The sequence below is a fragment of the Sciurus vulgaris genome, assembly GCF_902686455.1.
Source record: "Sciurus vulgaris genome assembly, chromosome: 8".
Taxonomy (NCBI): domain Eukaryota; kingdom Metazoa; phylum Chordata; class Mammalia; order Rodentia; family Sciuridae; genus Sciurus; species Sciurus vulgaris.
This window is the reverse complement of record NC_136468.1, coordinates 69,705,504-69,730,572: the sequence shown is the minus strand read 5'-3', so window position 1 is coordinate 69,730,572 and position 25,069 is coordinate 69,705,504. Positions and strand designations below refer to the sequence as shown.

The 25,069-nt window shown below is 37.2% G+C and overlaps 1 protein-coding gene and 1 pseudogene across 4 annotated transcripts; one reads left to right on the top strand and one right to left on the bottom strand.

Moving 5' to 3' along the window:
- Positions 1 to 278: 278 nt before the first annotated feature.
- On the bottom strand, positions 279 to 23,504 carry LOC306667419 (tRNA-dihydrouridine(20a/20b) synthase [NAD(P)+]-like). 3 transcript variants are annotated; one of them, XM_079150034.1, is made up of 7 exons: positions 23,386 to 23,504; positions 21,778 to 21,914; positions 7,471 to 7,592; positions 4,987 to 5,104; positions 3,822 to 3,944; positions 2,840 to 3,066; positions 279 to 2,130 (listed from the first exon to the last, which is right to left on the bottom strand). In XM_079150034.1, exons 2-7 carry the CDS (start codon positions 21,891 to 21,893, stop codon positions 1,883 to 1,885), a joined length of 954 nt encoding a protein of 317 aa, XP_079006160.1. In that variant the 5' UTR covers positions 21,894 to 21,914; positions 23,386 to 23,504; the 3' UTR covers positions 279 to 1,882. The 3 variants fall into 3 exon arrangements, with proteins under 3 accessions (XP_079006160.1, XP_079006161.1, XP_079006162.1); XM_079150035.1 differs by having other exon boundaries at positions 23,088 to 23,498; XM_079150036.1 differs by lacking the exons at positions 4,987 to 5,104; positions 7,471 to 7,592.
- Positions 7,996 to 10,256, top strand: LOC306668864 (small ribosomal subunit protein mS35-like; annotated as a pseudogene). Its single transcript has 2 exons — positions 7,996 to 8,055; positions 9,397 to 10,256. The product of its transcript is annotated as a small ribosomal subunit protein mS35-like (transcript).
- Positions 23,505 to 25,069: the final 1,565 nt, after the last annotated feature.

Sequence of the window (25,069 nt, the reverse complement as noted above, 5' to 3'; positions counted from 1 at the left end):
CCTAGTGATGCTGCCATGCTCACACTAGTGTAATTCAAAGTTAATTTACAAACATCAAAATGACAAAGATCTTACCATATCTCCCTGTTTGCTTATATGATTTCTATTTTATTATCTATTAAAATTTCATTAACTGGGAAGTGAAAGCCCAGAAGAAAAAAATGTGGCAGTTTAGTGTTTATGTTCAAACCTGTTCATTTAATATTCCCAAACTCGAATTAATAAATTAATAAGTAGGTTTAGATAACTCCTTATTTGTCATGAAGAATAATTAGTTAAGATGTGAGGGAATGCAATTCTAATCTTTTTAGGTACAGGTATGTTTGTCGAATTTGCAATCTTCTAAGGATCTAGGAGGCTTAAAATGTTCAAAGTTTGATGTTAGAGAATTCCATGCAATCTGGGCAAAGGAACTGAACAGGCACTTCACAGAAATACAATCAGGTCAACAAATATATGAAATAATGTGCAACATCTCTAGCGATTAGAGAAATGCAGATTAAAACTACACTGATATTTCATCTCCAGTCAGATTGCAATTATCAAAATTATCAAGAATACAAGTAACAATAAATGTTGGTGAGGATGTGGGGGAAAAGGTACATTCATTCATTGCTGGTGGGACTGAAAATTGGTGCAACCACTCTGAAAGGAGTATGGAGATTCCTTAGAAGACCTGGAATTTGACCCAGTTATCCCATTCCTTGGTATATACCCAAAGGACTTAAAATCAGCATAATATAGTGCCACTGCCACATCGTTTATAGCAGCTGAATTCATAATAGCTAAGCTATGGAACCACCTAGGTGCCCTTCCAGAGATGAATGGATAAAGAAAATGTGGTATATATATATATAATGGAATATTACTCAGCCATAAAGAGAAATGAAATTATGACATTTGCTGGTTAATGGATGGAACTGGAGACTATCATGCTAAGTAAAATAAGCCAATCCCAAAAAACCAAAGGCTGATATGTGGATGCTAACTCACCAAAAGGCAGGGAAGGGTGGTGGTGGCAGGAATAAAAGTACTTTGGATTAGACAGAAGGGAATGAAGGGAAGGGAGAGGGAATGGGAAAAGAAAGATAGTAGAATGAATCGGACATTACTTTTCTATGTTCATATATGAATACATGACCAGTGTAATTCCATATCATGTACAACCAGAATGGGAAGTTGTACGCCATATGTATAATACATCAAAATATTCTACTGTCATGTATAACTAGAAATAAAAATATAATGAAATAAAATGAGAATTCCATGCACTCTTAAAGTCCAGATAACATACCTAATTTTTGTTATGTACAATTTAAAACAAATAAACCTTAAGGTGTATAATTCAATTAGGAAGTGTACCAGTTTGACATTCCAATTTGATTTTTTAATGTTAACCCAAGTATAATTCTATTGGAGTTTCTTGTTCATTTTATATGATGTTAACATTTATTCTACCACTTCCGTCCACTTAACTTTTATTAAAAATGTACTTGTTAAGGTACAGATATCATATGTCATACTTTCTTAGTATTAAAATAAAAAGTTTTTATTTACAAATTTTAAAAACATTTCCTTTAGGGGAACCCTCCTCCCCCAATCCATAACAAGATTCAGAACAGTTTGTCAGTGTTTGGACCTAGAATGACCAGGATTTTTGAACCACTTCTGCTCTTCTTTAAAACTATAAATTTCTAGGTCCATTCAATATCTACTGAATCAGAATCTCTGACGATGAGGTCTAGATCTGATCTTTTAAAATGCTCCCAGGGATTGTTTTTATAATAAAGTTTGAGAGCCACCGATTTAAAGATGCAACCTTTTATGATAATCATCATAAGTATAAAATAAAGTATATATTAAAATAATTTAGGAAGTCCAGTCAAATGCCATAATGGTCTGTAAGGTAATCTAAGACTGCTGATGTGCTTGACAGTGCATTAAATACTCTTCTTTCTTGCTTTGAAGTTATCTTTTCCATCATGTACATCAAGTGTTGATGGAAACACATGTAAGGAGTTCCAAGTTCAAGAGCAATGTCAACCCAGTCCCAGATGCATTTCAGTGGGGTTTCTTCATATCCAGCAAACATGGCTGGGTTTGCTAAGAGTCCTCTTGCAACCATCACACCTACAAATTAAAGCAGACCACATTTGTCAATACCTTAAGCACCCATGATTATCAGTTCAAACTCAGTGAAACAAGTACAGAATATTAAAAAAAATAAGGTATGATTAAAGATTTTCACAATGCTCTAATTTGTTTAATTCAATAATAAAAACATTTTGGTACCTTTTGTAAATGAATGAAGTTAAGTGTACTTAACTTCTTCATTTTTAAGACTTCTAAATTACAAAATTAGTCTTTAGTTTTTCTTTAGGGTAAATCCACATTGTCATAAATTGGACGACTTACATTTAAGTTTATCTGCATTCTCCCATATGGCAAATTATTGCAGGGCTTGGCTTGGTATACCAATAATTTAAGGGGATAATGAAACCACAGAGCAGTTCTAGGGTTCCTATGGTACCTATGATCACTCCTGAGTTCATTAACTCTATTCTATTTCAAATGCTTTATTTTACTAATAGGTTATTTGGAAAGTTCCTAACTGGTCACTAGATAAGATGGTGAAAGAAAAGTAATTTATCCCCATTAAAATAACGTTTCTAAGTAGGGGAGTGAATAGCATTTTAATAGATTGCTTAGCTTAAATCGGAATGATGGGAAAATATAGCTCAGTGTTAAAGAAAAATAATGAAAATCAAATAACATTATTCCCTCATCCTTTTCCTTTTTTTCCTCTAATTAAAAGATAAACCAAGCACTTTTTTCTTACCATCTGTCCCAGTAATCTGCCACACATTTTCAGCCTCTTTTAAACTCCTGATATCTCCGTTAGCAATTACAGGTATAGACATGTTTTCCTTTATTATTTTAATGGCATCATAGTGGACTGGCTGATGTCTTTCTTCAACAGTTCTTCCATGGACTGTAATCCAGGAAACTCCAGTTGCTTCAGCCTTTCGACAAAGATCTATGGTTCGTGTAAGGTCATCATGGATCCTATAATTTCAAAATTACACCTATCTATTCATGTCACACAAATCTTAATACTAAAATTCACTAAAAAATGATATTTTGCATACTACATTGTTTAGTTAGGTTATCATGTCATGCCACTATCAGGAAGGATCTTTTCAGGGATTATTCCCAGCTACGACCTCAAATTTATTTACATCACCATTGGCAAGGACATGACAACAAATGAGTTTTATCTTACTGCTTCTCCCTTTTGGCTTTGATAATGGAAGAGTCATCCAAGTACTATCATAGTAACAAAGATGCTATGTTATCCACTAAGTCCCAAGATTTCAATTTTATATGGGACTATGGGACATAAATGGGTCAATATTTGATATGAAAGTCCCAGTCCCCTAGAGGAAGAATGTAATACTTTATCTGGAAATATGTTTTTCATTTTTCACCAAAAATGTATTTCTGGTTTATTTTTATTGCAAATATCTTCCCACTTTTACTCTTGGTGTCAGTAATGTTTCTTAGTGTTAAAGAGAACTTGGAAAAAGTTGAGGGAATGGTGCAATCTTTTAATAAAGGGATATTTTCTGTTTTTAAAAAAAGTTGTTCATGATTATAAATAGAAGGGTATATATTTGTTTACTAAGTTGTATTGTTTCAACAATTCCACAAACCAGCTACCAACTTATTTAGGACAGACACTCCCAAATCAGCAAAGGGAATATTCTTTTAATTCTTAAGTATTAGATTATTTTTTCAACAGAGTAAAATATTGACTTTACCTTATTTTAATAGAAACTGAAAATCTGGGGTTTTCCACTTGATTTCTTACTTGTTTCACCATATCTTGAACAAGCTCTGGCTTATTTATTAAGCAAGCTCCATAACCTTCTGCCATTGCCCACCTTGTAAAGCAAACACAATAAGAAATGAATTATAAACATGTGGAAGAAAAAATAAAAATTTAAAAGCACTGAAATGTAAATATATTTGTATATTTATTTAGTGATCTGAAATGAAGCATATTTTAAAAACTGTTAGATCAGCATTTCTAAGTGGATCAATAAGATTAGGAAAACATGTTCCCAGATCAAAACAAAACAGAACAAAACAAAACAAAACAAAACCACTCCAGGGAAATAGTTTCCATTGGCAAGTCAGAATACTAAATTAGAATTTGTTCAACCAGAACAGATTAAAGTATTTGTAATTAACTGCAATTACTTCAGGTATTTTGAATTCCAAATTTGATGCTTATTGTACATAACAAGAGGTATTATTAGTCTCAATAGTAGAAAGATATTTCTGGCTTACAGCATTCCAACACCATTAAATAGCTTATTTCACTCTTCTAATGAGTATACAAATACATCTAATCTGGTTTGGATTATGCTGTACTTAAAAACTTGATTTAATTCTTTGGACATATTTTGAATTATTGACAGATAACCTAGTACAGTAGGGATATTGTTGTCAAGTTAAGTACAGCCTATTTGATTCCAGTTACTTAAACCCAACCAAATAACGGTGATACGGGGGAAAATGATTATAATACGGTATTTTTTAAAGGAAAATTAACTAGAAGGAAATAAGCAGTTTCTCTCAAATCATACAGTTTTTAGATCAAGTATCTACATTACGTGGCAGTAAAATACATTTTAGGGATTGTTGTAGTCACTACATTCCTCACATAACTATGGATAAGGTTCAAGCAGATCCACACAAAAATACTAGTGATAAAAGGAGACAAAATACATCATTTTAGCCATCAGATAGATCTTTGAAGTTATGTTCCTAAATAATTTTTCCTTCCTTCCTTTTTTAAGAATCATCATAGTTTGACTTTTTATTCTTTTTAGATTCTGGAAAACTAGAAAGAAATTTTACCATGTTCACAAAGTTTTTTCTAATCTTTTTGAAAACTCTTCCAACTTCTTTAAGCTTTACCTCTGAGGGCAACCACAGTTAATGTCTATTCCATTCGCATAAGGACAGACTATACGAGCAGCATCAGATAAAAGTCTTGCATCATTGGCAGCAAATTGAACAATCAATGGGCAATCACCTGATAAAACGAATAGCTCAACATTAAAATCCATAGGAAAAACCACACACAAACACACACAGACACACAAAGATAGGAAACCAAATCCTAATGTTTGTACAGGATAAAATAGCAGTAAATACTTTTAGCCCAAAGAGCATTTGTTCAAATAAGGCAATATTAAAAAAAGACAATTATTTAACAGTGAAATCAATTTGCCCAAAGTAAATATTCAAACAAAACAAAAATAAATAAAATTAAATGTGTTCCAGTACTTTTTGACAAAAACACCCCCTTCCTCAGTGTGGGAATTAGTTTATTGCATCCCAGCACAATTTTATATATATACCTGTTACATGTAAACAAACTAATGTGAACAATTCCACATATACTGCTATGCTTACTATTCTACTTTTCCTAATCTGTGATATGCACTCAGATGTAATTTCTCTAACATTCCACCATACAGATGGACCAGACATAATTTTAGATTACAAATTTGTGGCTCCTGTAAATACAACTGCAATAAGGATAGTTTTGCATATATGCTTTTGTGAGTATATTCATAGTTATGGGTAAATTACTAGAGATATAACTGTTGAATAGGCATTTAACACTGACATATTATAAAATTATCTTCCAAGAGTTTGCCAATATAGATACTTAGCAATATGGTTCTTCTTTCCTCACAACTTATATACTACAGTGTAAATCTAACATTTGTATATTTTTATGAGCTCTTTTCATTGTTTTCCACATTCTTCTGCATAATTCTATTAGTTGTTCTTTTTTAACTATCATTTGTAATTTAAAAATAAAACAAAGGAATTAGTTTTGTTATTAATCAGAGTATTTTTATTTTTCTAGTTCTTCATCTCTATTTGTATACTTACATACAAAAGTTTAAATTTTAATGTAGTCAAAGCTTTCCTAGGGTTTTTTTTTTTTTTTTTTTGCAGTGCTGGGGATTGAACCCAGGGCCTTCTGCTTAGGAGGCAAGCACTCTACCAACTGAGCTATCTCCCCAGCCCAGCTTTCCTACGTTTTAAAGAACATGTTTTTCTCTTCTTTGGGTAGTGTTATAAACTGAATAGATCTAAGTTTTTCTGAGGACTACCAACATGAGATTCACTGGGTGTTTATAAAAATGCAGATTTCTGGACATCAACACAGTTGCATTGATTCAAGATCTCTACAGCAATCCATGAACTTGTGATTATAATGGGGTAGAATTTGCTTTTTTCTTCATGGGGACATAGGGTACTATTCCTTTTTCTACTTCAAGTTACAGAATTTCAATTGAACAACCATTTATTGGGCTAACATATTTCACATTGTGTTAGTTCCTGAGGATAAACATCAAGCTATTTCTATAACTTGAGCCCTCAAAGAACCCATCATCTAGTGAGAAAGACAGGCATAATTAATAAGGGTATTAAAATAAAGAAGGATTAAGTACAATAAAACAGCTGTACTTAGGAGACAGGGCACAAGGGGAGAGTGATAAGGAAAGGTTCCTTGGCTACAAATTTTGACAACTGAATTAAGAATAATGAACTGTAATTTGCCATAGAGAAGATCTGGGAGGGATATTCTAGGTAGAGAAGTGTGAAAGAACAAGGCATATTCAGACACTTAAAATAACGTAGTATTTTAAAAAAATATTTTTTAGTTGTAGATGGATATAATAACTTTATTTTTAATTTTTTTATGTGGTGCTGAGATTGAACCTAGTGCCTCACATGTATTAGACAAGCACCCAGCCCTAATGTAGTATTTTTGAAGAATAAAACTGTGGGTTATGAGAAGAAACTGATGGAAGGTACGCCTGAAGATCTGTTCACAAGCTAGGTCATGAAGGACTTGGCATTTTATCCTCAGGTGCTAGAGTTTTAGTCTTTAAGTCAGTGGTTCTACAACTTTAGTAAGTTCAGAATTACTTGCATACTTTTCAAAATAGATTGTAGGACCACTTACTGATTAAGTATGTCTGCGGTGAAGCCTGAAAATTTTCATTACATTTTTTTTCTTTTGAGACAGGATCTTTACTGTTGTGCATGCTGTCAAATTGACATTTTAGATAGGTCACTTTGAGCAGTATGGAGATAGTTTGTAATGGGATACTATAGACAGTCAGACAGGGATCTATTCTGATAGTCCAGGGGAAAGGCTGGAGGCCTTAAGAAAGGCTGATCATATGTTTTGATAGATCACCAAGAATCTATAAAGTACTCCATATTATATATAAAATACTAAAGACATTTAAAAATGAAAGATTTTATCATATAAACTGAGTTAATGTATCTGATTAGATGAAGTAGCTGAGTTTATAAACAAAAAAATTTTTGTAAGTTTTACAAAGTAAGCAAACTATGGGTTTCACATACCTTGGTTTGTGGTAAATTCACTGTCTCTGGCTTTTATAGATCTGACAAAGTCAGCGGCAACTATCATTGGTGTATAACACAGATCACAACAGTATTTTCTTACTAGTGTTCTAAAAGCCAACCTGTGAGCATATAAAACTTAAATTATGCATTTAGTAAATACCACAATCATATATATTTACAAGTTTAGTTGGTTATTAAATATTAGGGAGATTTCTGTCTATAGAAAGACAGAGTAGAAGTACTTTTTCCTATTCTTCCTGCTAAATATAACTAAAAACTCTTTATATTATATGTAAAATAAACAGGAAATTCTGAACAGTTGGGAGAAGAGGCTGACAGGATAAAATAAGAGAGTGGTAAGTTCCTTCAGTTTTGTCACCTCAAATATCCCACCACTGGGACTGAAGAAACTGACCTGGAATCACCAGTGGGTATAGATAAGAATAGTCTACTGAAGTCTTCTCTCTAGTCAGAAGATCAGGAAAGGGGAAGCCTAGCATGACACAAAACTTTTAGGTGGTAATGGTTCTAATTCAGCCAAACATTATAGAAAAAGCTATGGCCTCACCTCCTCTAGGAAAGGTGGAGTAGGGAGCCTGGACATCTACCCCCCGAAAGGCTGTAACAAAGTGCTCCAGCATCCCACAGTGGTGGTGTCCAACAGGGCCTGGTAGGGATCTCAGATTTTCATCCCTGTTGACTAGTGAGGCCCCACTTTCAGTGGTATCAGAGTATACCACACAAGGAGCACAACTTCCATGTTTACTCAGCAGTAATAAGGCACTCTATTCCTTGGGTGCACTACTGAGACCATGTGGAGAGCCAGGACTTTCAGTATTACCCAAAAGTTATAGGCCACTCCCACTAAAGGGAATTGGAACTCTCATGTCTGCCCACAGTAACAAGGAGGTCAAGTGCAGAACCTAGACTTACTACTGCTGGCAAGAAGGTGGTGCCCTTCTCCCCACCTTTCCCTGTTGGAGAAGGTTCATTATTCAAAATCTATCAGTTTGAACTACCATATTAACATGCTAAAGAAAAAAACAAAGGCTGAGGAGATAGCTCAGTCCGTACAGTGCTTGCCTTGTAAGCACAAGGCCCTGGGTTCGATCCCTAGCACTGCAAAAAAAAAAAAAAAAAAAAAAGAAAGAAAAGAAAAAACACATGATTTATGAGTTTATGCAGAAAAAGCACTTGACAAAATACACTCAAGTCATGATAAAGAAAAATTTCTCAGGGAAACAGAATAGAAAGGAACTTCTCAACTTGATAAAGAACATTCACAAAAAATTTGACATTAACACTTTCTTCCTAGACAGGAAGAAAGAAAGGATATCTGCTCTCATCACTCTCATTCAACACAGTGATGGAACTTTTAGATCAGTACAATAAGGCATGGGAAAGAAATGAAAGGTACTGACCAAAAGGAAGAAATAAAAGTAAATCTGTTTGTAGATGGCTGGTTGTTTAGACAATCCCAAGGAATTTACAAATAGCAAACAAAACAAACTCCCAGAATTAGGAAGAGAGCTCAAGAACTTTGGAGGCTGTAAGATCAACATACAAAAATTAATTGTATTTCTATATACTAGTAATGACCATATGGACATCAAAATTAAAAATATAATACAAATTACTCCAAAAAACTGGGTGCTAAGTTTTCCAAAACATATACAGAATTGGTATGCTGAAAATCACACAATGCTGATGAAAGAAATAAAAGAAAATCTGTATCAATGGAGAGAAATACTGTGTTTATGAATTGTGAGATTCAACATAGTTAGAATGTCAATTCTCCCCAAATTGATACATAGGTTTCATTAAATATTTATGGAAATTTCAGCAAGATTTTTTGTACATATACACAAGATCATTCTAAAATTAGGTGGAAAGCAAAGGAACTAGAATCAAAGTTTTTAAAAGGAAAAATGGGGGCCTGCAGCAGTGGTCAGGACTCTGCATGATTTCTCCACTATTGTGTCCCCAGTCACTCTGAGACCTGGCCTGCATACGACAGAAAGAACATCCAAAAGTGAAAGGCAGCTGAGAAGAAAGGCACTACCTCCTAGTATAGAGAAAATGGCTGTTGACTAGGACTGGCCTAGTGTTTACCCTGTTGCAGTACCATTTAAAGCCTCCATAGTACCTCTAACTGTTTGAATGGGTTATCCAGTAAAAAAGCGTGTGCCTATAGCAAAGGAGGGAAATCTGGAACTTTTAAAGATCCTCAATTTTCTTCGTTTAACTCCTGTAGCAATTATAAAACACTGTGACACTCTTAAAGATTTCTGTACTGAATGGCCAGCTGCACTAGACAGTGATGAGAAAAGTGAGAAGCATTTTATAATTGAAATTGACACAGCTGATTGTTTCATCAAGACCATCTGTTTGAAACCCCAAAGCTCAAGTAGTAATCTTAAGGGCGAAATTTTAAAGTTTGAATTTAGATGATCACACAAAGAAATTTATTAAACTTGTAGTAGAACAATACTGCAAGACCACAGATATACTTACCATCAAAACAGATAGGTGCTCTTTAAAGAGACAAAATTATAATTATGTGATGTACCTACTAATAGTTTTATAGAATGAGTTGGAAAACTGACGAATGAGAAAAAAATAAGACTGAAGCAGACATGGAAGAATATACATTGAAAAACAGTGCCTGAGAAGAAAATATCCTGGAAACGCTTCTTCAAATTAAAGCTGCTGAGAAGAACACAGAAGAAAGAAGAGTTCCTTGGTATCTAAAGAAGTTGGAGATTACCAAAAATCTGTTGTTACTCTTAAGAATGAGGGGGAAATGAAATCACCCCTTCTCAATATGAACTATCAATGAAGAGATATTAAATTTGGCATAAATTATGAGATAGAAAAACATGCTTTGATCTATTAATTTTACTATATGTAATCAATATATAATTTGATATAAAAGTGAAAATGTTTAAAAACCATTGTTTTAAATCAAGAGTTAAAATGATCCCTTTCATTCTAATGTGTGATGGTAATGATTATTTCCAAGTTTTTAGTTTATGTATTGGGTTAATTAGAGTAATCACACAATCTCTGTGATTTCTCTGGTTCTAATTTTGATTTTATTTCTGTATAACAACTTTAATATTCATATATTTACATGTATTTAAGTATTATTTTGTCACCTGACACATTTCTTTCCCCTCAGATTGACGTTTAGTGATCGCTTTTGAAAAGTGATTTGGTTATTTGGAAAGCTAGGCCCAGAACCCAGCCCCTTCATTTGCAGCTCAGTGCTGTTCCCATACCTACTAGTCTCACAATCCTGCTTACACTATCACCAATTCTGGTTTGAAACAGATCCTCAAGAGTTATTTTCTAATCTAAAAAAATTTGTTCCATCTCTCCCTTTTCAGGTTCTTTATGTTGTTTCAACTCTGTTTAGCATTCTACTTTCTACATTCTGGAGGTCATTTTGCCAAACTCAAGCTAGCAAAAAAATCCAAGTGGATATTAACTGGTATTCATCTTTCTGATGGCCCAGTTAGGGATGCCACAGCTTGAGAAAGAGATGAGCAATAGGGCCTTGAATTTCACTGGAGTAAGTGGCAAAATGAAAACTGCTCTAAAAAAATTCCATTCAATTTAGCTGTCAATTCAGGGTTTTGTTTGGTTTTATTTTTGGTGCTGGGGTTTCAACTCAAGGCATCCTGCATGCTAAGCTAACACAGTACCATTGTGCTATACACCAACAGCCACAACTCAGTACTTTTAAGTATATCTGCAAGTAATCTTTTACCACTTCCAAAGTTGCTAACAGCTGATTAATTAAAAAATCACAGTGAAGGAAAAAAAAAAAAGGAAAAATGGAAGGTATCAGTCCCTTAATTTCAAAACTTTATATAGCTACAATAATCCACACACTGTGGTAATGGTGGAGGGGCAGATACATAAATCAATGGAGCAAAATACAAAACACTGATTTTTTTTTTTTTTAGTGCAGTAGCAAAAGAAATTCAACAGAGAAAAAACAGTCTTTTCAACAAATGGGGCTAGAGTAACTGGAAATTTGTAGGCAAAAACAAAACACAAAAAACAAAAAAATGGAACTTCTACCTAATTCTCACACTTATTCTAAATACAACTGAATCATGATCTTAAATGTAAAGCATAATATTATTAAACTTTAAGGAACAAACTTTGGAGAAAAATCTTCAGAATTGGAGCTACATAAAGATACCTTACACTTGACACCAAAAGCACAATTTACACAAGGAAAAACTGATAAAATGGACTTCATCATAATGAAAAACTTTTGCTTTGCAAAACATCCTGTTAAGAGGATAAGCTAAAGCAATCCTTAGCAGGAAAAGTGAAGCAGGGGTATCACAATACCAGAACTTCAACTATACTATAGAGCAAGAGTAACAAAAGCAGCCTGGCATTGGCACCAAAACAGACAGGTAGATCAATGGTACAGAACAGAGGACACAGAGACAAACCCACATAAATACAGTTTTCTCATAATAGACAAAGGTGCCAAAAACATACAATGGAGAAAAGATAGCCTCTTCAACAAATGGTGCTAGGAAAACTGGAAATCCATATGCAGCAAAATGAAACTAAACCCCTATCTCTCACCCGGCAAAAAACTCAACTCAAAATGGATCAAGGACCTCGGAATCAGACCAGAGACCCTGCACCTTAGAGAAGAAAGAGTAGGTCCAAATCTTCATCATGTTGGCTTAGGACCAGACTTCCTTAACGTGACTCCCAAAGCACAAGAAATAAGAGCAGGAATTAATACTTGGGATAGATTCAAACTAAAAGGTTTTTCTCAGCAAAGGAAACTATCAGCAATGTGAAGAGAGCCTACAGAGTGGGAGAAAATCTTTGCCCACACATATTTCAGATAGAGTACTAATCTCCAGAGTCTATAAAGAACTCAAAAAATTTTACACTAAGAATACAAATAACCCAATCAATAAATGGGATAAGGAATGAGCAGATGCTTCGCAGAAGATCTATAAGCAATCAACACATATATGAAAAAAAGTCCAACATCTCTAGAAATAAGAGAAATGCAAATCAAAACCACCCTAAGATTCCACAGGTGTTGACGAGGATGTAGGGAAAAAGGTACGCTCATACATTGCTGGTGGGGTTGCAAATTGGTGTAGCCACTCTGGAAAGCAGTGTGGAGATTCCTTAAAAACCTTAGAATGGAACCAACATTTGGCCCAGTTATCCGACTCTTTGGCCTATACCCAAAGGACTTAAAATCAGCATACTACAGTGGATACAGTCACAACAATGTTCTCAATTCACAACATTAGAAGCTGCTCAATTCACAACAGTTAGACTGTGGAACCAACCTAGATGCCCTTCAGTTGATGAATGGATAAAAAAACTGTGGTATATATATACAATGGAATATTACTTAGTCATAAAGAAGAATAAAATTATGGCATTTGCAGGTAAATGGATGCAGCTGGAGAATATTATGCTAAGTGAGATAAGCCAATCCAAAAAACCAAAGCCAAATGATCTCTCTGATAAATGAATGATAATACATAACGGTGGGTGGGAAGGAAGCAAGAATGGAGGAAAGATGGATTGTATAGAGGAAAAAGTGGGGTAGGAGGTATGGGGGGAAGGAAAAAATAACAGAATGAGACAAACATCATTACCCTATGTACATGTATGATTATACAAATGGTGCAACTCTACTTCATGTACAACCAGAGAAACAACAGTTGTACCCCATTTGTGTACAATGAATCAAAATAAATAAATTTAAAAAAAAATTAAAAAAAGATAAGCTGTATAATTTGAGAAAATATTTGCATGCCACATAGCTGACAAAGAAGTCATACCTTTAAGGAAATCTCAACACTTAATAGTAAACAAAAACACAAAAGCTATTCAAAAAAATGGGCAAAATGTTGAATAGACATTTCTACTAATGTAGCTATACAATTGGTCTTTAAGAAAAGAAGCTCAATGTTACTTGATTTGAAAAGAAAATCAAAACCACACCCAGTAGGATGGGTAGGATAAGTTTTAAAACCTCCAGAAGATGATGAGTTGAAAGGATGTGGAGAAATTAGAACTCTTGTAAACTGCTGGTGAAAAGGTAAAATGGTGTAGCTTCTATGAAAAACAGTATGAAAGTTCCTCAAAAAGTGTAACACAATTACCATGTGATCCAGCAATTCCACTTCTGAGTATATAGCCAAAAAGAATTGACAGAGATATTTGTGCACCCATGTTCATAACAGCATTATTTGCAATAGCTAAAAGATGGAAGCAATCCAACTGTACATCAACCGATGAATGGATAAACAAAATGTAGCATTCATATACAATGGACTATTCAGCTTTAAAAAGGAAGGAACTGGGTATAGTGGCACATGCCTGTAATCCCACAGGCTTGGGAGGCTGGGACAGGAGGATTCTGAGTTCAAAGTTAGCCTGAGTAACTTAGCGAGGTGCTAAGCAACTCGGTGAGACCCTGTTTAAATAAAATACAAAATAGGGCTGGGGATGTGGTTCAGTAGTGGAGTGCCCCTGAGTTCAATCCTTGATGTACCCCAACACCCCACAAAAAACCAAAAAACAAAAAACCTAGTCTTAAAATAACAACTATATGATTCCACCTACAGTACCTCAGATAAGTAGAATTATAAGGAAAAAAATAGAAAAAGTAGAATAATGGTTGCCAGGGGTTGGGTAGGAAGGGGAATGGAGTTATTGCTTTAGGGGTATAGTTTCAGTTTTGTAAGAAGAGAAAGTTTCAGAGATCAGTTACATAATATGGAATGTAATTAATACTGCTGAACTATATAAAAATTATAAAGAGGTAAATATTATGCATATTTCATAATAATTTTAAAAACCTCAAGAGTAAAAGATCAATCTAATTAGAATATGGGCAAAACACATGAAGAAACATTTCCTCAGGAGGCCGCTCGGCACAGCGCTGGGACTCGGAGCAACCACTGGGGCTCAGGCGGCTGCCCAGGGGAGGAGTGGCGAGGAGAGCTGTGTGGACTCAGGACACCGGGGCCTGCCCTGAGGAGGAGGAGGAGGAACGTGGCCACTTGGATTTGGAGCGACTGCACCAGAGCTACAGGCGGTTGCCAGAGGAGAAGCTGCGCGGCGAGCTGTTTGGAATCAGAACGACGCTTCTGAACACCGGGGCCTGCCCTGAGGACGAGGAGGAGGAAGAGGAGCGCGGCCGCTTGGATTCGGGTGACTACACCAGAGCTACAGGCGGTTGCCAGAGAAGGGGCTGCGTGGCGAGCTGTTTGGACTCTGACCACTTCTGAACCCCGGGGCCTGCCCGGAGGAGTAGGAGGAGGAGGAGGAGGAGCGCGGCGGGTCCTTTGGACTCGCAGTGACTGCATTAGCGCTCCAGGGGGCTGCTCAGAGGAGAAGGCGAGTGGTGAGTTGTTTGGACTTAAAGTGACAGCTCCTGAACACAGGGGGGCTGCCTGGAGGAGAAGCGTGGTGGGACGCTTGGTCTTAAGTGGCCGCACCAGAGCTCCGGGAGGTTGCCCAGAGGACCCGTGAAGCGGGTCACGTGGATTCAGAGCCACTCAGAGGGACCGCTCCTGAACACCCGGGGGGTTATCTGGAGAAGGAGGAGGAACGGGGAGGGTCACTTCGACTCGGAGTGATTGATTGCCCCGGGCTACGGGTGGTTGGTGGGAGGAGGAGGCACGAAGTGAGTTTCTTGGACTCCTAGTGACCGCACCGGAATACTGGGCGGCTGTCTGGAGGAAGAGGCCTGTGGCGGGTTTCTGGGACTCAGAGCGATTGTTCGGGGCCACAGGTGGCTGCTCAGAGGAGGGACCACACAGCCAGGCGATTAGGTGCAGAGCAGGGTCCCAGGATCTAGGAGGCTTCTGGGTGGAAGAGCCGCACAGAGACAGGCTTAGGGCGGAGCGAAGGTTCCAGGCCTGTGGGCAAATTCTCTGAGGAGGGGCAGCCTAAGGAGATTCATCTGCGAAGGGTGAGGCTCCCAGGCCCAGGAGGTAGGGCCGGGCCCCTGGGAACTTTGCAGAGGAAGGCAGCCCAGCCCAGGCGGTAGCTGTAAATTGAGGGGAACCTCTAGGAGGGAACTGACCAGCGAGACCTCCCCACCGGGTGAGTCTTCCCTGCTGGGTGAGGTTTCCCCACAAGGACGGTAAAACCAGAGACTCAGGCCCAAACAGGCCTTGCCTCAGCCTGCAGCCTATGTCCCCTTTGGATGACCATTGGTTAACAAGTGGAGGCACCTCTGCCCACTAGCAGGGATTATACGCCACCTGAAGGCCACCACTCCTAGAGAGGCAGCTTCCTTGTGGAGCACTGCATTATCAACTTCCTCCAAGACTTCAGCCTACTGAAGGCTAATTGGGGATATATATAGAAATCTTCAGGGACATTGTAAGTCAATAGAGGAAATCTGCAATATCTCAGCGGTCCTCTGATACCTGAACAATATGAGAAAACAAGGAAAGAAAATGCCGCAAACAAATCTAGATGTTACATCAATAAAACCCAATGACAGCATGGCAGAAGAAATGACAGAAAAGGAGTTCAGAATGTACATAATTAAAATGATCAGAGAAGCAAACGACGAGATGAAAGAGCAAATGCAAGCATTGAATGATCGCACCAATCGACAGTTAAAAGAGCAAATACAGGAAGCAAAAGATCATTTCAATAAAGAGTTAGAGATATTGAAAAAAAACCAAACAGAAATCCTTGACATGAAGGAAACAATAAACCAAATTAAGAACTCCATAGAAAGCATATCCAATAGGATAGAACACCTGGAAGACAGAACCTCAGACATTGAAGACAAAATATTTAACCTTGAAAACAAAGTTGAACAAACAGAGAAGATGGTAAGAAATCATGAACAGAATCTACAAGAACTATGGGATATCATGAAAAGGCCAAATTTAAGAATTATTGGGATTGAGGAAGGCCTAGAGAAACAAGCCAAAGGAATGAACAATTTATTCAATGAAATAATATCAGAAAATTTCCCAAATCGGAAGAATGAAATGGAAAATCAAGTTCAAGAGGCTTATAGGACTCCAAATACACAAAATTACAACAGACCCACACCAAGGCACATTATAATGAAAATACCGAACATACAAAATAAAGACAGAATTTTAAAGGCTGTGAGAGAAAAGAACCAAATTACAGTCAGGGGGAAACCAATACGCATATCAGCAGACTTTTCAATCCAGACCCTAAAAGCTAGAAGGGCCTGGAACAACATTTTTCAAGCCCTGAAAGAAAATGGATGCCAACCAAGAATCTTATACCCAGCAAAACTTACCTTCAAATTTGACGATGAAATAAAATCCTTCCATGATAAACAAAAGCTAAAAGAATTTACAAAAAGAAAGCCAGCATTACAGAACATTCTCAACAAAATATTCCATGAGGAAGAGATGAAAAACAAAGAAGCAAATCAGCAAAGGGAGGAATTATCCTAAAGGAATTGTCAAATAAAGGAGGAAACAAGTTGTGTCAAACAAATAAATAAACAAATTTTAAAAATGAACCAAATGACCGGGAAACCAAATCATTTCTCTATAATAACCCTGAATGTTAATGGCCTGAATTCATCAATCAAAAGACATAGACTGGCAGACTGGATTAAAAAGAAAGATCCAACAATATGTTGCCTGCAAGAGACTCACCTCATAGAAAAAGATACCCATAGACTAAAGGTGAAAGGATGGGGAAAAACATACCATGCACATGGACTCAGCAAAAAAGCTGGAGTATCCATCCTCATTTCCGATAATGTGGACTTCAAGCCAAAGTTAGTCAGAAGGGATAAAGAATTTCATACTGCTTAAGGGAAGCATAAATCAGCAAGATATAACAATCATAAACATCTATGCCCCAAACAGTGGCTCATCTATGTATGTCAAACAAATCCTTCTCAATTTCAGAAACCAAATAGAACATAACACAATAATACTAGGTGATTTTAACACGCCTCTTTCACCACTGGACAGATCTTCCAGACAAAAATTGAACAAAGAAACCATAGATCTCAATAACATAATCAATAATTTAGACTTAACGGACATTTATAGAATATACCATCCAACCAAGAGCGAATACACTTTCTTCTCAGCAGCACATGGATCCTTCTCTAAAATAGACCATATATTATGCCACAAAGCTAATGTTAGCAAATACAAGAAGATAGAGACACTAGCATGTATTCTATCAGATCATAATGGATTGAAGTTAGAAATAAATGAAAGAGTAAAACACAGAAACTATTCCAACATCTGGAGATTAAACAATATGCTATTATATGATGAATGGATAACAGAAGATATTAGGAAGGAAATTAAAAAATTCTTAGAGGTAAATGAGAACAAAGAAACATCATATCAAAATCTCTGGGACACTATGAAAGCAGTACTTAGAGGGAAATTTATTTCATGGAGCGCATTTAATAAAAGAAGTAAAACTCAACAAATAAACAACCTAACACTACAGCTCAAAGCCCTAGAAAAAGAAGAACAGACCAGCACCAAAAGTAGTAGAAGACAGGAAATAGTTAAACTCAGAGCTGAAATCAATGAAATTGAAACAAAAGAAACAATACAAAAAATTGACAAAATAAATAGTTGGTTCTTTGAAAAAATAAACAAAATTGATAAACCTTTAGCCACACTAACAAAGAGAAGACGAGAGAAAACCCAAATCACTAAAATTCGGAATGAACAAGGAAATATCACAACAGACAGGATTGAAATACAAAACATAATTAGAAGCTATTTTGAAAATCTATACTCTAACAAAATAGAAAATTTCGAAGACATCAACAGGTTTCTAGAGACATATGAATTGCCTAAACTGAACGAGGAGGACATAAACAATTTAAATAGACCAATTTCAAGTACGAAATAGAAGAAGTCATCAAAGCCTACCAACAAAGAAAAGTCCCGGGACCAGATGGGTTTCTCAGCCGAGTTCTACAAACCTTTAAAGAAGAGCTCATTCCAATACTTCTTAAAGTATTCCATAAAATAGAAGAGGAGGGAACCCTCCCAAACTCATTCTATGAAGCCAATATCACACTGATACCTAAACCAGACAGAGACTCATCAAGGAAAGAAAATTTCAGACCAATATCCTTAATGAACATCGACGCAAAAATTCTCAACAAAATTTTAGCAAATCGCATACAAAAACATATTAAAAAGATAGTGCACCATGATCAAGTGGGTTTCATCCCAGGGATGCAAGGTTGGTTCAACATCAGGAAATCAATAAACGTAATTCACCATATTAATAGACTTAAAGTCAAGAATCACATGATTATTTCAATAGATGCAGAAAAAGCATTTGATAAAATACAGCACCCCTTCATGCTCAAAACACTAGAAAAAATAGGGATAGTGGGAACATTCCTTAACATTGTAAAGGCCATTTATGCTAAGCCCATGGCTAATATCATTCTAAATGGTGAAAAACTGAAAGCATTCCCCCTAAAAACTGGAACAAGGCAGGGGTGCCCTCTTTCACCACTTCTATTCAACATCGTTCTTGAGACTCTGGCCAGAGCAATTAGACAAACCAAAGAAATTAAAGGGATACGAATTGGAAAAGAAGAACTCAAACTATCCCTGTTCGCTGATGACATGATTATATATTTAGAGGAACCTGGAAATTCCACCAGAAAACTCTTAGAACTCATAAGTGATTTCAGTAAAGTAGCAGGTTACAAGATCAATGCCCATAAATCCAACGCATTTTTATACATAAGTGATGAATCTTCAGAAGAGAAATTAGGAAAACTACCCCATTCACAATAGCCTCAAAAAAATAAAATACTTGGGAATCAATCTCACAAAGAGGTGAAAGACCTCTACAATGAGAACTATACAACACTAAAGAAAGAAATTAAAGAACACCTTAGAAGATGGAAAGATCTTCCATGTTCTTGGATAGGAAGAATTAATATTGTCAAAATGGCCATACTACCTAAAGTGCTATACAAATTCAATGCAATTCCAATTAAAATCCCAATTGTGTACCTTACAGAAATAGAGCAAGCAATTATGAAATTCATCTGGAAGAATAAGAAACCCAGATTGCTAAAGCAATCCTTAGCAGGAAGAGTGAAACAGGGGGTATTGCAATACCAGATCTTCAACTCTACTACAAAGCAATGTAACAAAAACGGCATGGTATTGGTACCAAATAGAAAGGTAGGTCAATGGTACAGAATAGAGGACACGGACACAAACCCAAATAAATACAATTTTCTCATACTAGACAAAGGGGCCAAAATATGCAATGGAGAAAAGATAGCCTCTTCAACAAATGGTGCTGGGAGAATTGGAAATCCATATGCAACAGAATGAAACTAAACCCATATCTCTCACCATGCACGAAACTAAACTCAAAATGGATTAAGGACCTCGGAATCAGACCAGAGGACCCTGCAGATTATAGAAGAAAAAGTAGGTCCAAATCTTCACCTTGTTGGTCTAGGACCAGACTTCCTTAACAGGACTCCCATAGCACAAGAAATAAAAGCTAGAATCAACCACTGGGATAGATTCAAACTAAAAAGCTTTCTCTCAGCAAAGGAAACTATCAGCAATGCGAAGAAAGAGCCTACAGAGTGGGAGAAAATCTTTGCCAATCATACTTCAGATAGAGCACTAATCTCCAGAATCTATAAAGAACTCAAAAAACTCTACTCCAAGAATTCAAATAATCCAGTCAACAAATGGGCTAAGGAATTGAATAGACACTTCACAGAAGAAGATCTACAAGCTATCAACAAACATATGGAAAAAATGTTCAACATCTCTAGTAATAAGAGAAATGCAAATCAAAACCACCCTAAGATTCCATCTCACCCCATTAGAATGGCGATTATCAAGAATACGAGCAACAACAGGTGTTGGCGAGGATGTGGGGAGAAAGGTACACTCATACACTGCTGGTGGGGCTGCAAATTAGAGCAGCCACTCTGGAAAGCAGTGTGGAGATTCCTTAGAAAACTTGGAATGGACCCTCCATTTGACCCAGCTATCCCACTCCTTGGCCTATACCCAAAGGACTTAAAATCTGCATACTACAGAGATACAGCCACATCAATGTTCATAGCTGCTCAATTCACAATAGCCAGACTGTGGAACCAACCTAGATGCCCTTCAATTGATGAGTGGATAAAGAAACTGTGGTATATATATACAATGGAATATTACTCAGCCATAAAGAATGATAAAATTATGGCATTTGCAGGCAAATGGATGAAATTGGAGAATATCATGCTAAGTGAGATAAGCCAATCTCAAAAAGCCAAAGGACGAATGATATCACTAATAAGTGGAGGATGACACATAATGGGGGGGGAGGGAAGGGTTAGTGTTAGGGTTAGAGTTAGGGTTAGGGAGGGGGCAAGTATGGAGGAAGGAAGTACTGTATAGAGGGTAAAGAGGGGTGGGAGGGGTGGGGGAAGGGAAAAATAACAATGAATCAAACAACATTACTCTATGTAAATTTATGATTACACAAATGGTATGCCTTTACGCCATGTACAAACAGAGAAACAACATGTATCCCATTTGTTTACAATAAAAATAAAAAAAAAATAAAAAAAGAAATTGTAAAAAACAAAACAAAACAAAACAAAACAAAAACATTTCCTCAAAACTAAACAGGGCTGGGGATATAGCTCAGTTGGTAGAGTGCTTGCTTTACAAGCACAAGGTCAATCCCCAGCACTGAGGAAAAAAAAAAAAAAAAAAAAAAACCTATAAAAATGGCAAATTAGAACCACAATGAGGTATCACTACATACCATCAAAACACTTAAAAACAAAAAAATCAAAAACTGCAATTATCCAAAGTAGGTGAGGATGAGGAGAAACTGGATTCCTCATACGATGTTAGGTAGAAGTGTAAAATAGTATTGCTACTCTAGAAAAGTTTGGCAATTTTCTAAAAAACTAAATATATCTTATGATCCAGCAATTACATTCCTGTACATTTGTTCTCCAAGATGTATATTCAAACAAAACCTGTACATAAATGTTTATATCCATTTAATATCCATTATACCTTATATGTGGGAGTTATAACTGTCACCATTTTTAAAAACAAAAACTGACACTTGGAAAGATGATTTGATCAGGTGCACACACACATACACCAGGTGAAGGGTAGCACTAGGACTCATTTCTAGATCATGATTCCTAAACTAGATGTTTGAAGATAAAAAAAGCAGAACATGAAAGGGAAATTATACCTTGGTTCATTAACATTTAATAACACTTACTTTGAATATCGAACCATTGGGGCACAGATTTTCACCAGCTGCCCAGAATGAAACATTTCTACTGGATCTTTTTTTCTTTCTTGACATATTGCAGTTTGTATGGAGTCACACTTCATGAATATAGATTTATTTCAGATCTGAAAAGACAATCCATTTGCACTTAGAATATCCTTTTTCTAGATGAATTCTTATTACTCTAGATTTCGATTGCCAATAATATTTATTTTTAATCAGGCTCATGGTATCAGAAATTGTTTTAGCTTCTTTTCACATTATTAAACAGATTACCACATATATATGGCATATATATGTGTATATATATGTGTATGCATACATACACATATAAACACACACACAATGGAATATTACTCAGTCATAAAGAAGAATGCAATTATGGCATTTGCTGGTAAATGGATGGAACTGGAGATGATCATGCTAAGTTAAATAAGCTGATCCCAAAAAATCAACGGCTGAATGTTCTCTTTGATATGGATGCTCACACAATAAAGGTGAGGGGGATGATAGAAATTCACTGGATTAGACAGAGGGGAATGAAGGGAAGGGAGGGGAATAGAAGTAGGAAAGACAGTAGAATGATTTGGATACAACTTTCCTATGCTCACATATGACTACACAACCAGTATAACTTCACATCATGTTCAGCCACAAGAATGGAATCCTCATTACAATAAGTTACTCCATTATGTATAATATGTCAAAATGCATTCTACTGTCATGTATATCTGAAAAGAACAAATAAAGGGAGAATAAAAAGAAATGGAATACCACAGAATTCTGCTACTTACAAGATAAATAAAAGTTGAAAACTACATGAGATAGTTGTAGAAAAACAAGATAGAAAACTATAAGATTTTTTTCCCGGTATACTGCATTACTTTTATTAATTTTATTTTGTTTGGCATTGATAATTGGGAGATTTGATTTGAATAATTTCCTATACAGTACTATGTATGTTTGGCACTTTGAAATATCTGTTTTATTCAGGAAAGTTAAATGGCATTAAGAGAACAACCCTACGTAGCGCTTCAAAACATATCCTGGTATTTTTATTCTTTATGTGAATCGGAAGGCAAAAAAAAAAAAAAATAGTGGCGTTTGGGACATGTCAAAACACTAGTTTTATTAAGGAAATGAAACGATGTGAGTCTGAGCACACTGCCCTTCGCAACTCATGTGATCTTCACTCAGAACACTGATCCTATTCATATAATCGTGACCCAACTTACATTACGGATAACCCTCTGAGACAAAGTGAAAGCATAATGCGATGCAGCATGAGACTAGCTCACCTGAGTTGTTACGAGTATTAAATGCGTTTGGATTTACAAAATAACTTAGAACACGGTTTAGCAACTTTCCTTCCCAAGCTTTTCCCGCCTATTTTTACCACCGGACCGCCAGTCAAGGCGTGGGACAGATGAAGCTGGGTAGTTACTAACACCCGCCGGCCTTGAGTATGCAGTGCCAGCCTAGCTTCCAGAAACCTTTGCTTTTGTCTGTAGCCTGCGCCGTAAGGCCCGGGTCCTTAGGTTTAATACTTGCTTTATCTTTTTTGATTATGAACCGTGGCCACGTTCCGGGGCCCACCTTCTCCTCTGAGTGACGACGCCAGCCACCTGGGCGCGGCTCCGAACTGCGGAGGAAGACAGCGAAAAGGGCTGCTGGCGGACTCGGCTTCCCTGACTGCGGGACCGGGCTCTGGCTCCCACGCGACTCCCAGCCCGGGTCGCTCCTGCCGCTCGGGTCACCAGGCGGGCCAGAGCCGGGTCTGGCCAGGCGGGCGGCGCCGGGTTTCTGCGTCACACCTGGGCGGGGCCGCCCTTGCTGACGCCATCAACCCGGTACTTGCCAACATGGAAGGTGGCGACGGCGACGTCGCTGTGGCTAGCTTTGGAGCTCTGGGTTCTGGAGTGGCTGCAGCGACAGTGCGGGAGCTTCTGCAGGACGGTAAGGAGTCTGGGTCTGCACGGTTGCGGGGCCGGAGGGAGCATCCTGCTCTGTGCCTGGGCCAAGGTGGTGGACTTAACCCGTCGCTTTGCAGAAAGTTTTCTTGTCTCGACGTGACCACTCCCCTCCGCCCGGTCCCCCGAAGTCCGGATGCTGCCCTAGCCAACTTAATTCCCCTCTACCTTTCCGGTGTCCTAGGAACACCTGGTTTTGGGTGGCTCCTTTTCTCAACTCCATCCGCCATGCGTCTGGGTTTCCCTGAAGTTCTGAGACCCCACACCCAGTGACCCGCCTTGGCAGCCGCTGCCTGCTGCTGCATTTTTTGACGAAAAGATGAAGCGTTCTAGCCCATGAAAGGGGTAAGACCTACAGCAGATGACAGACGCTCGTTGAAAGAGGGGCTCGTTTTAAAGCAGAGTTGGAAACACCTCCTCCGTTAAATTGTTCGGTTATACAGGTGTCCCTTCTTGTAGCCTTGTGTTTCTTTTAGGAGGCAGTTATTCACACTTAGGCAAGCAGGAGAGTTTATACTATTAGTTCAGGCAGGGGTTATCCATTCGTGTAGAAAACAGCAGTCAGATTTATTGGTAGTCAGTTTGTAGAGAAGTTGTCCCCAATAAGTTTAATATAGTATACTTGAAAAGCACATTCAGTTGTATCAGTCCATTTAACATCCCTGAGTCTCATCCTTCAGAATGAAGTTCGGATTTCTGAGGGTAACATGAGCCTCTTCTCATTCTTAATTTTTTTCCCTACTGGACATAACGTTCTCCCTTGTATTAAAATCATTTGTATACTTGCCTTAATCTCTTCTGCTCTATCGTAAGCTCCTCCATCCCCGTTTTTGGTACTGTGGATTGAACCCAGGGGCCCTTTACCACTAAGCACATCTTCAGCCCCCCCCTTTTTTTTTTTTTTTTTTTTTTTTTTTTTTACTTTTTGAGACAGGGTCTCGCTGAGTTGCTTCGGGTCTCACTAAGTTGGTGAGATCAGTCTTGAACTTGAGACCCTCCAAGTCGCTGGGATCACCAGCATGCACCACAGCGCCCTCCGTAAAATCCCCTTTTTATTTCCATAATGTTAACAGCAGTATCTTACATACAGTAGGTGCATAAAGATGTTTTCTTTTTTTAAATTGAACATTGCTGTAAGAAGCGTATACACACATAAGTGGGTTATAAAAGGTTAAAAGTTCTAAATCGTTTTTCTGTTGAGTATTTGTATTGACTTTTTATGACAATCTGTATACTTTTTCTCAAAATTAAGGATATTTTCAGAACTAGAGTGTGTTGAATCCTTTAGGTTAGGTTCTCTAACGCATCTT

Coding starts and splice junctions, on each gene's coding strand:
- LOC306667419 (XM_079150034.1), bottom strand. CDS start 21,893: ATGAAGTGTGACTCCATACAAACTGCAATATGTCAAGAAAGAAAAAAA. Junction 3,945..4,986: donor AACTGTGGTTGCCCTCAGAG/GTAAAGCTTAAA, acceptor TTGCTTTACAAG/GTGGGCAATGGCAGAAGGTT. Junction 3,067..3,821: donor TCAGTTTCTATTAAAATAAG/GTAAAGTCAATA, acceptor TTGAAATTATAG/GATCCATGATGACCTTACAC.